The sequence below is a fragment of the Typopeltis vanoorti genome, chromosome 2, assembly GCF_054136105.1.
Source record: "Typopeltis vanoorti isolate ZY-2024b chromosome 2, IOZ_Tvanoo_1.0, whole genome shotgun sequence".
NCBI lineage: Eukaryota > Metazoa > Arthropoda > Arachnida > Uropygi > Thelyphonidae > Typopeltis > Typopeltis vanoorti.
Window position 1 is genome coordinate 61,326,575 of NC_143550.1, and position 12,212 is coordinate 61,338,786.

The following is a 12,212-nucleotide window of genomic DNA, read 5'->3' on the forward strand; positions in this document are numbered from 1 at the left end:
AAAAAAATAAAATTTTTCCATCTAAAGGATAGGGTAATCAAATGACTCAATTTCATTAAAACATAAAATCATACTGCTTCAGTTTAATTTTTAATATTTGATTTCACATGGAGTAACCTAAGATACAGAATGTAATTAATAAAAATTCTGAAAAGAAATTATAATCTGTGAATTCACTTGAGAATTCTGTATCATTCTTAAATGATTAAGTTTTATATTTCATAGGTTGATATGGAAAGATTTCTTCAGTTGACTGATAGAGATCTTAACCTGATGGGAGTTGAGTATGCAGATAGGAAAAAGTTGACTTCTGCTATCATATGTAAGTTTGCAGTTGGTAAAATAATTGTAATAATCTAATTTACGTAGCATTTCCTTTTCCTCCCCATGATAGGAGGACATCATTTTGGTTTAGAGGAATAATTTCCTCACTCCCACCCCCTGCTTCCTAAGCAGGAAGATGGAAGGGAGATGGAACATGCTTAATAAAAGTATTAATCTTATATTAAATTATGAATCAATTTTTTAAATTTTGCATTGATAATAAAATGCAATAGAATAAAATTATTACTGAACATAACAAAACTACTACCTTCGGTAATAGTTTTTATTGCAAAAATTAGAACCTCTGGATGTATATATATACTATGCAGTCAGATATAATAGGCTCACCACCCATTATTTCATGGTCTTTTCACAAATTAACATAACACTATACAAATGGATAACCTCTGTTATCTGTTTGTACTGTTCTATATAGAACTTCATGCAGCTCTTACTATTTTAAATAATTCATTGTTTGTGTTTCACTTTGTATTCAAATTGCCTGGTGCCACTGATGATGATGACAATGTAATTTTCAGGTTGAAATATATAGCTATTAAATGTGTTATTCACTTCTTTTCTTGTGTTATGTTAGTTTGTGAAATCATATGGCACAAGTATTGCTGCAACAACAATTTCCAATTTTTCATTCCACTCTGCCAGGTTACAATTGTATCGTGGTCAAAGCCAGTATATGTGATACTAGAGGTGTTGATATACTAATCATTAAAAGTTGCTGATTTACACGATCTTATGAATTCAGAAAAAGGCATGGTTGCAAGGTATACTAATAGAAGAGTAACAATATTCAAGAAACTACTAATATTGTATGCTGTTTGTGGAGTGCTGCAGTTAAGGTGTTCCAAGATTGGAAGGATACCAGATAAATCATTTGCTAGGCCAATTGGACATCTATGCATCATTATGGTGAGTGTAAAGTTGTTTGTACCTTGTGTAAGCCAGTAGTGTGTGTGTGTGGGGGGGGAGCTATAGTATGTCTTGACAGTGGAATTTAACCAAGAGATGATTGGATGTTTCCCAGGCCACCATTTTACCCACTGAGCCTCCAAAATAGGCACCCAGTCAAGATATCCATACTCATGCCTAATCATAAATCACATGTACAATTTGCATTTGAGAGACAGATTATTAGACCATTGAAGACTGGAAAAAGGAATCTTGTCATGTGGACAGCAGGGAAGGTTAGGCAAAAACTTAATGGAGCGCATTCGTGCCAATGTCATGGTTAGCAAAAACAGACAGGAGGTGGCAGCATTATGGTGTGTGTGTGGGAGATTGTTTACCTGGGAATCTCTTAAAACCATAATACCAGTAAACTGTACAATGAATGTTACAAATTACCTATTAATTATAGCAGATTAGGTATATCTTTTCATGGTGATTGCTTTCCTAGAAAGCACAGGTGTTTTCCAGCAGGATAATGCACCAAGCCATGTTGCCAGTATTGTTTCAGTGGCTCACTGAACATGATAGTGACTGGCAGGTGTTGCCCATGGTCACTGAAATACCTGGATTTGAATTCTTTTGCTTCGGATTGCATTGAGAGATCCAATGTTTGACTCTTACACCTCAAATACTCTCCTGTCTATGGGAATCAGGTTCTGACAATGTGGTATGGCATACCTCCTTCATTCACGTCTTATCGAGCACAATGCTATGTGGCATAGCAGTAGCTCTGTCAGCAAGAGAGCCTTCTAACTATTAGAATCATAGTAATATTTTGACTCTTCTTCTTCTTCCCTTCATGTATTACGCCTAGTGGCCTGTTACGGGGTAATATTTTCACTGGACTGTTTAATTGTTTGAGCAAAATCAAGTAGTATTTGATATGGCTAAACCATTTGGATTTGCATGTCACCACTATTATTTAGATTATTTAGACTAATCTTTGTTGTTTATCTAATAATTTTGGAATTTTTTTTTTAAATTAATGTAAGATACTGAACAGAGCATAAAATGTCTTAACTGATTTCTTGGTCACATCTTTTGAACTCTTATATTCAGTCAAAACCTTGAGTTGAAGTAGTTGGGAAGCATGCTGTAAGGAAGGCTGTTCCAGAAGACATGGGTAGATGAAAAATGAAGAGAAGAAGCAGGTTCAATATGTTTGCAGTTGTACTGAAAAAAAAAATGTTGGGCAGCTGCTGTTTTTGTTTTAACAGGCTCAACAGCAATTGGAGGAATAATGTACACAGTAGTATACTTAGATTTCGCAAAGGCTTTTGATAGATTACCACAGTTGATAGTCAAACTAGAGTGGAGGGTTGGATATCACATTAGTGCCTTGGATCAGAGACTGGCTATCTGATAGGTATCAGCAAGTTGTGTATGGGGGATCAATATCCAGGAAGAGGAAAGTCACTAGTGGTGTGCCTCAGGGGTCTGTTTTAGGGCCATGCTGTTTAACTTGTATGTTAATGATATTAGTGAGAATTTGGATGGGTGATATTCAGTTGTTTGCAGATGATGCAAAGTTGGGACGAACTATGAAGAGTAAAGAAGATGTTGTGGCCATACAAGAAGACTTGAATAAATTGAGTGAATAGGCACAGAAATGGGGATGAGAGGTCAATGTGCAAAATGCAAGGTTTTAAAATTTGGGAAACAAAGATGAGATGTAGAATTTATGCTTGGTGTGGGAGGGATATATTTTTGGAGGTGGAGGAAATAAGATCTTGGGATGATAGCGGATAAGGATCTGGAATTTAGGGGACACATTCCCAAAATTGTGAAGACAACATAAAGAATTCTAGGAATGATGCAGAAGACACTGACTTGTAAAAGTAAGGAGATTCTTGTTCCATTGGATAAGGCTCAGTTAGGCCACACATGGACTTCTGTGCACAGATTTGGTCACCTGGTTTTCAAAAGGATGAAGAGATGTTGGAAAGGGTCCAGAGATGACTTACTAAGGTAGTTGCTGATCTCTGGAATGTCGAAAACGAGGAGAGGTTTTGAAGATGCAATTTACAGAGTCTAATGGATGGGGGGGGGGGGTCGTATGATAGTGATGTACAAGTTGGTAAGGGATTGTTATAGGATCAATGTTGGAGAGGTTCCCAGCAAACAGTGGGAGATCAGGGAAGAATCAAAGGACATTCCTGGAGGGTGTGAGCAGGGGAGTCTTTAATGACCTATTGCTCATCAGTTCACTTCTCTTTCACACAGCTGCTCAATTTTTGCTGCGTGTATGACAAAAGGACCTCCTAGATTAGGCTTTGACTCCACGGGGGGTCTTGGAATGATGATAATAATATGGGGTTAGTAGCTGGGCGGGTGTAAAATAGCATTTGGGACAGAAAATAATGTCTAGATTTTTAGAGGCTGAGAAAGCTATTGATGTAATCTGTTTGTGTCAGGAGAGACTGGAGGTAAATGTCAGTCCAAAGAGAGCTAGCTCATCCTGCCTAGTGATGTATGTATTAAAGGTAGGACCATGTTTTGCTATTGATCATGGTTTCACTGACCTGACAGCTGTTTTCTACTGTTGTTTCTCATCAGAGACCAGACAGAAACCTTCCTAAGGCAAAACCCTCTTCTCAACCATTGCAGAATGCAGAATGATACTGTTTTGATGGGTGAAGCATAAATGCTTTTCATATTCCCCTCCATCTGAAAAGGAAAGTTCTTTGGGTGGAGAATTATTGAGCTTTAAGCTTGCCCTGAAAGGGTAGTGAGATTAACTGTGTTCAGCTGAACATAGAATTGATTTGGGTCTCTTGTATTTGCAGAAATTTGCTTCATTATAGTTTGAAGCTTGCTTGATCAGTGGTTTCAGATGATTAATTGAATAAACATCTGCTATTAAAGGGAAATACTGGAGTCTGAGGATGGCATTAATTATGTTGACTAGATGTACAATGGCTTTTCTGGGGAGTAGTTTAATTATTTTGTTTGTAATTCCATCTGAACCTGGAGCTTTATTGTTGTTCAGGTGGGTTATAATGTTTATAACTTCTGTTGGAGAAGTAGGTGTGAGAGGTTCTAGGTCATCTTTTTGTTGTGTTATGGCCTGCCTAACTCGGCAGTGAATCTTGTAGATGAGATTGATGTTCAAATTTTCATGTGAGGGGTTGCATTGAGTTTCCAAGCTGTCGGCCAGAGCCTCTGCTGTCAGTATGAGCTATTCCTTTCATGATTTGAATTGGGGGTAAAAGTTGTCTTTTAGTGCGGAAGGTTCTCAGAAACTTCCATATGGAGTTGTCTTCTGGGTTTAATTTCGTTAGCTTAGATTCCCATTCTTGGTTTCGATGTTTTTGAAGGGCTTCACGGACTTGTCTGTTTAATTTATTCAAATTTGCTTTATCTTGAGGGGGTCTTGTGTTATGATACCTCTTTCTGGTTTTGTTTTTCAGTCTAATTAAATCCATAATTTCCTCGGGGATCCGACCACTAGGGTGAAAGACTGTAGTTTGGGTAATTGACTTTATTGCATTTTTGATTTGACTGGTAAGGTTGTTTGCAGCCATTTCTATCTCCTCTTTATTGTGAATAGTAGGGACTGGGCCAATGTGATCAGGTAGGATTGTGGAGTTTGTCCCAAGATTTATATCTTGGGACAAACTCTCCAATAAAAGAGTGGGGAGGGGAGAATTGTTCTTGTGTACCAAGTTGAAGCAGAATAGGGTTGTGATCGGAAGAAAGTTCATTTATTGTTTCCAGCTGATATTGGTATCTGATGTTTTTGAGGACGAGTATGTCAAGTACATCTGAACTCCCAGTTGAGCTGTGATGGGTGGGCTCTGTGGGTCTAGTTACAACAATAGAATGTTTCATTGAGTAATGGTTTAGAGTTAGACCTTTGTCGTTGATTGTGGAGCTATGCCAGGCTGTATGTTTGATTAAAGTCACCAGCCATGATAATGGAGTCTGTGAAGCCGAGAATGGAGTCCGAGTCAGATACCAGCAGTGGAATGCTGGGTGGATTATATACAGCATAGATTTTGATATTGCCAGCATTGTTGATATTAACTTTAATGCCTGTTATCTCTAGGTTCTTGGTTTGGGGATTGGTCAGAACATTGTGGCTTAGGTAGTTTTTAATGTATATAGCTGTTCCTCCTCTGCTGCCGATGAGTCTATCTGTTTTGTATATAGTATAGTTCCGTAATTTGGAATTATTAGCTGACCTGAGATGTTTCATTTACCAGTATTATGTCAGGATTATGCCTGTGAGAGAACTCTCTTGGAGTTCTAGAATTTTGTTATTGAGTCTGTTGGCATTCCATGCAGTGATCATGAGAGAGTTGGGATGGAATTTTCTTTTATTCATTGTTGAGGGCTGTCAGAATTGAGTGGGTACCTTGTAGGAATCTTTTCATGGAGGACAGCGAAGGATTCGTCATACTAAGTTCTTGTAACATGGCAGCTAGTGAGGCAGTTAATACTGATGTTAGATTTGAGCCTATATGGTCATGAGATGGCGTAGCCTTTGTTCGTGCTGCCTCTGCATAAGGTTTAGGCATTTGTTTCCTTTCTTGAGTTGTTGGGCTGTAGATAGTTTGGACTGGGGTGTGACTAGCACGGCTGTCTTGAGCATCGTTCTAAATCGTTCAGGAATTCCAGTCAAGTTAAATTGAACTTGAATTAAGATAGGAAATAACAAACTGAGTTTATTTTGATTAAGAAACCTTAACTATACACCATTTTATTACTGCTATTAACAAAATTAATCCTTACTAACATAATTTCAATTTACTGGGGTTAGGATATAAGGATAACCCAATGACCCAAATGTTTCCAGCATTTTGGCATTATTCTTTTAAGTCTTCATAAAATTACAATAATAATAATAAAAACATCATTCCGTGATCCTAATCCATTCCTCCACAATCATTTAAATTCCTAAATGATAAATAAAAATAGGCCTCCTTCGTGAAAAGCTTGACCAGCCTTGACTTCACAGCAAATTGCTGTTTGTGCAGGAGGTATGCAATCAGTCAAAACAAGTAATATCAAATAGCAGCAGTTTTAGACTATCTGTAGTCCACAAAAATGTTCAATTTCATTTGTCCATCACCAAGAACAACACTAATTATTGAGAACAGAAATTGCCATTGATGTCATGCCTCTCAGGAACTAGATTGTCATCAATTCAATGAAATACACACCTTAACTGTCAATTTTTGCTCAAACCATATCAGAAATGATGCTGCATCACCCATACTGATCTTTATTTTCAGATTGTTAAAGTAGATTCACTTCTCATTGCATCTTTTGAGATGACAATTTGTTTGAAACATTAGTCTAGATCAGAGGTTTCTGAACTTTAATATCTTATGTACCCAAAGTTCATGAATTTCACATCCTTACTAGAAAACAAGCAAATAAACATATGACATGAATAATTACTAAAGAAAAAGCCAAAAGGCTTTATTTCAGTGATGTAAAATTACGTATGCAGAGTGGATATTAAATCCAACATTATTTTAAAGCCGAATGTTTGTAGAAACTATGAACGTTTGTAAGCTGATCGCTTACAAGAATACAATCCTCGGCATCCTTGAGTTGCCTTAGCTTGGACTACTTAAAAGACATGGGCACTGCCAAAGTGTCAGTATATTTGCCTTTTATTAGTCCATGAGATAAAGGTTTCACTGGCCTGACAGCTCTTTCAAATTGGTTGCTTCTCTTCAGAGACCAGGCAGAAACCTTACAAGAGAAAAAACTCTCATTCACTACTAAGGAAATCAAAATTTCAGAGAAATGTATTTTTCGTAAGTGGATTAATATCCACTCTACATATGTAATGTTTCATCGCCAAAATGAAGCCATTTGGTGCCTTCTTTAGTAATTATTTTTACACACTGACCGAGAGTTCAGTGTGTAAAATTCAAAACCTAGGTTTTGAATCCTGTCTAGGATGTGAAAAACCTTTATTAGGTTTGGATTTTCTGGTACCAGTGATTTTATCTGAAGTTTTCATTTACTCTTATATTTAGTTATCAGAAGTAATTAAGTGGATTTTTTTTTTTAATTCCTCTACCCTACATGCATTAGATCTGAATCAGAATCACTCAACCCATATTCAAGATGCAGAGTATTTTCAAGTCAGACCTGGAGCAGAAAGATTTGGAATCTCTACCCAAGAAGGAAATTTAATTGTGAAAAGAGCCCATATCGCTCATGGGCTCTTTTAATTATGAGACTTTTAATGACAGTTATTAATTCTTGTAATGGACTTGACTGTATACGAAGTATAAATTACCAAGACATTGACATTAACTGGTATTTAGACAAATTTAAAATGTATTTTTTTTTATTCATTTAAATGTGAGCTTAATGTATATACAATGTTTTTTAAACATTTTAAGACCTTATCCTTTAAATTGCTTTTGGTTATTGTTTATATTCTTGTAGATGTGATATGACAAGCAGTTTTAAGAAATTCATTATTTGGTATTGAAAGTGAGGTTGTCTGTGTGTGTTTAAAAAAAAAAAAAAGTGGGGGGGAGGATAATTTATCCATGATATGTATGCAATGTTTAAACTTTTTAACTGCTGTTAACTTTTATGAGTAACTATTCAAAGCTTCTTTTAAATTGTACTTAAATTTTTAATATTTATTTTATTTTATTTATTTACCTATTTATTTATTTTGAAAGTACAAAGTACTACAAAATGTGGCTTTAAAAAGGAAATATTAATTTCTCACTGTGCAGTTCAAAAAATGCTGTTCAGTGTTACACAGTTAAATTGTTTGGAATTAATTTATTTTTGTATGAAGTCGGTTTACGCATCAAGTTGAACAATTGATTCTAGTAAGGATTTTTTTCAGAATTATGACTGCCTTCGACAGACATCTAATATTTCATATAAATTTTAAATACTTGTCTTTGTTCTACTGTCATTAATTTTTTTAGCAGTTGTTTAAATATTTAAGTTATCTTCTTTATAAAACAGATACCATAAAAATTAATTCTTATTCATTTGTGAAATTCTATATATGCAGATATTTTGAAGACATTTATATTTTATGTAATGTGAATAAATTTAAAGAATTTCATGGCTCTGTGTGTACTGTATCTGATTAAAAACGTATTAAAATAATTACACAATTTCCTCCCTGTATGTCTAGAACAGCCCTCTGGAAAAGGTGGTCAAATTTCATCATTTTTAAAAAGCATTTTTAAATGTGGATTACAAATCATGATGTGAGGATATATTTCAATGAGCTAAAATATTACCGACTTTTTTTGCATTAAATATCTGAAACCATTGCATTTTTTTCAGTTGCAGTCATTTTTTCTTCAAAGATATTTAGCTCTTTATCTCACAAAAATTTTGAATATTCCCCATATGTTGTGGTAATCCCATATGTAATAGGTTCTTTTCAGCCTATAATACATTACTATTTTGGTGGGCAAAGAAAGTTCAAAAAGAAGAAACTTTTTAATGTTGGATTTGAAGGCATACAGATTGGTCTTCTTAGGAAACATGTAAGAGGACTGTTCCTAAAGACAACAGTATAAAGAATAAATAAAGAGGAATAGACTTTGTTCGGTCAGTTTGAAGTTGATTTGTGATGGAGTGTTGAATAGCTGTTGCATATATATTTAACAGATTTAACCATTGAAATATTTGTCATTCAAGCAACAAAAATTGAGCAGCTATGTGAAAGAGAAGTGAACTGATGAGCAATAGGTCATTAAATCACCCAAAGTGAATGTTTTGCTACACAGTCATTTATGATATTTAGTGAACTCATATGAGAACTACCCTTGAGTAGATGGATAGATTTTAATATATTATTAGCTGTTCATAGCTCAAGTAATACCTTGAGCAATGGAACTTGCTTGCTTTGCTGAGAAGATATTTGTAACATCTTTGTCATGAAAGATCAGGGATGTTTCAGAAATTTGGGCAATTTTCAAAAGTAAAAGCTGAAGAAAAGTTTTTTTTTTCCGAGAAATGCCACAGAATTTAATTTTTACTAGAATTTAAATTAACAAGACTATATTATACAGTATGGCACACCAAAAAAAAAAAAAAAAAAAAACCCGAACCTTGACACCCATTTACTCCATAACATATATCATTGTAGTTATTTGGCACTTTTTTTTTCCCACCATACTGTATAAGAATTCCATTGAAGAATAGATATCATATGAATATAGATATTTTGGTGAAATCCAGTTAGCATGCAATAGCCAGATCCTCCACTTTCACCCAAGGAAATAATTGAGGTGTGGCAAGCCTCCATAGCTGTCAGTATTGACAATGCCCTTTGGCTGAAAAGACCTAGGTTTGAATCCTGTCTAGGATTCAAACCTAGGTCTTTTCAAAAAAAAGTTTAATCCTTAATTTATGATGTGAAAAACCTTTATTAGAGCTTTTCATCTGAAAGTGAGTTAGCTAGTCTTATATAGAGGTGGTAGGGTTTTTCATTCCACAAAACATCGACCAGCCAGAACACACTCCATTAACCATGCTACCAGCCAAGACGTCTATAGACGTCTTGGCTGGTAGCATGGTTAAGGGAGTGTTAATATGCACATTGCATCATGGATGCAAAGTGCATATTAAAATTGTAATATCATTGAAATATATGATGGATATGAAGCGTATGACGATGCATATTTGATCCATAATGGCTGGTAAGGTGGTTAAGACAATCCACCAGCTTGCATTAGTTGCTTCAGTCATAACTTCCAAATGGACAAATAGTTCGTGTGGTGAAGTCATTCTTCACAGGAAATCCATAATATAATAAATTAAGTTTAATCCTTTATCCCAGTGAGAGCAAACAAAGTTTGCACCTGAAAATATCTTCAGGACTGAATTTAGTGTTGTACTATCTTACCTGGGTAAGTAGTACAACACCAAGGCAACTCGTAGCAAAGGTGGAGCAAGCTACCAACACTCCTGTCCCAGTATCTCCCATAATGCAAAACACATCTCCTTGTGGATACGTGTGTGTGTGTGTATATATATATATACATACTGTTATGCATTAAGGGATTGGCCATTACCCAGACTAGTTTCGACCTTTATTGAGGCTTCTTCAGTGGGAGCCAGGCCCAGAGTTGGAGATACCAGGTAGAAGCAGTAGCAAGGTCATCTTTACCTATAGGAGTTGTCAAAAGGTTTGCCACCTTTTTTTATTAAATTACTCTGGATTTAGAGAAAGATGTTGGAAGTTTATTTTTCATTAGGTTAGACTATAATAAATTAAGTTTAATCCTTTATCCCAGTGAGAGCAAACAAAGTTTGCACCTGAAAATATATTCAGGACTGAATATAGTGTTGTACTATCTTACCTGGGTAAGTAGTACCCTGGTGTTGTACACACCAGGCAATTTGTAGCAAAGGTGGAGCAAGCTACCAACTCTCCTATCCCAGTATTTCCCATAATGCAAAACACATCTGCTTGTGGATATGTATGCTGTTATGCATTAAGGGATTGGCCACTACGCAGACTAGTTTCGACCTTTATTGAGGTCTCTTCAGTGGGAGCAAGGCCCAGAGTTGGAGATACCAGGCAGAAGCAGTAGCGAGGTCATCTTTCAAATAAGAGTTGCCAAAAGGTTTGTTACCTTTTTTTATTAAATTACTCTGGATTTAGAGAAAGATGTTGAAAGTTTATTTTTCACTAGGTTAGACTATAATAAATTAAGTTTAATCCTTTATCCCAGTGAGAGTAAACAAAGTTTGCGCCAGAAAATATCTTCAGGACTGAATATGGTGTTGTACTATCTTACCTGGGTAAGTAGTGCAACTCGTAGCAAAGGTGGAGCAAGCTATCAACACTCCTATCCCAGTATCTCCCATAATGCAAAACACATCTCCTTGTGGATATGTATACTGTTATGCATTAAGGGATAAGAGTTGCCTGGTGTTGTATACTACTTACCCAGGTAAGATAGTACAGTACTATATTCGGTCCTGAAGATATTTGCAGGTGCAAACTTTGTTTGCTCTCACTGGGATAAAGGATTAAACATAATTTATTATAGTCAAACCTAATGAAAAATAAACTTTCAACAGGAAATCCAGAAATTTGTAAACATAGGGTAATAAGTAAGTTTCATTTCCTGGTGTAATACTGATTTATTGGAAGCTTGAACGATCAAAAATAACATGCACTCCACAACCATGAAAAGTTAAACAAAAAGAAAAATAACAATGCACAGGTAAAGGCAAACCTTCCTGTTTCACTTCATAGATATGTGATCTTAGTTCTAATCCCAGTGATGTTCACTGCTGTGAAAAACTATACCTAATTTAAGAAATTTTTTGAAATTTGTTAAAGTAGGTACAGTAAGACCCATTTAACGTTGCCCCGATTAATGTGGATTTGCTATAGCGCGGTTTTTTCCGCACACCTAAAGTGCTAAACATTCCATGATTCGATATGTGGTTCTACTCGAAGCCTAAAAAAAAGCATTAAATTTATTCTAATTCAATTTATCGCTGTATTTTCCTTGATTCGTATATAAGATTATTCCCAAACCAAAGCGAAAGGTTAAAACAAAATAAAATTGATCTGAAAAAGCATTTCGCTTAACATTTCAAATGCAATTACTGAGACAATTAGAAAAAGGTGAACTTCAAGTTGACATTGGAGCTGCTTTAAATTTGTCTACTTCTACTATACGAACGATTTTAAAAAACAAGGACAAAATTAAGTGTTCAACAACCACATCTTCTGCAACAAAGGTAACTTGATCCAGAAGCAATGGAGAAATGTCTTTCCATTTGGATTGATGATGAAACCGAACGCAACATGTTTTTAAGAGTTTTGATACAAAAGAGTTTATGCAATGTGCTGTCTGTGAGATGAATGCTTTGCAAAGTGCGGTGGGAGTCTGGTTAGATGATGATAGTGGAGTTAATATGTGCAGAAAGTGTAAGGAGAATGAGGATCT

The 12,212-nt window shown here is 35.5% G+C and overlaps 1 protein-coding gene across 1 annotated transcript in view; it reads left to right on the forward strand.

The window, feature by feature from the left end:
• Positions 1 to 7,484, forward strand: part of LOC150109077 (protein bicaudal C homolog 1-A-like) — a 169,488-nt gene extending 162,004 nt beyond the window's left edge. The window contains exons 11-12 of the mRNA XM_090401568.1: positions 226 to 322; positions 7,345 to 7,484. Coding sequence (XP_090257694.1) covers positions 226 to 322; positions 7,345 to 7,484 — 237 coding nt within the window. The remainder of the gene's footprint in view (positions 1 to 225; positions 323 to 7,344) is intronic.
• The last annotated feature ends 4,728 nt before the right edge of the window (positions 7,485 to 12,212 follow it).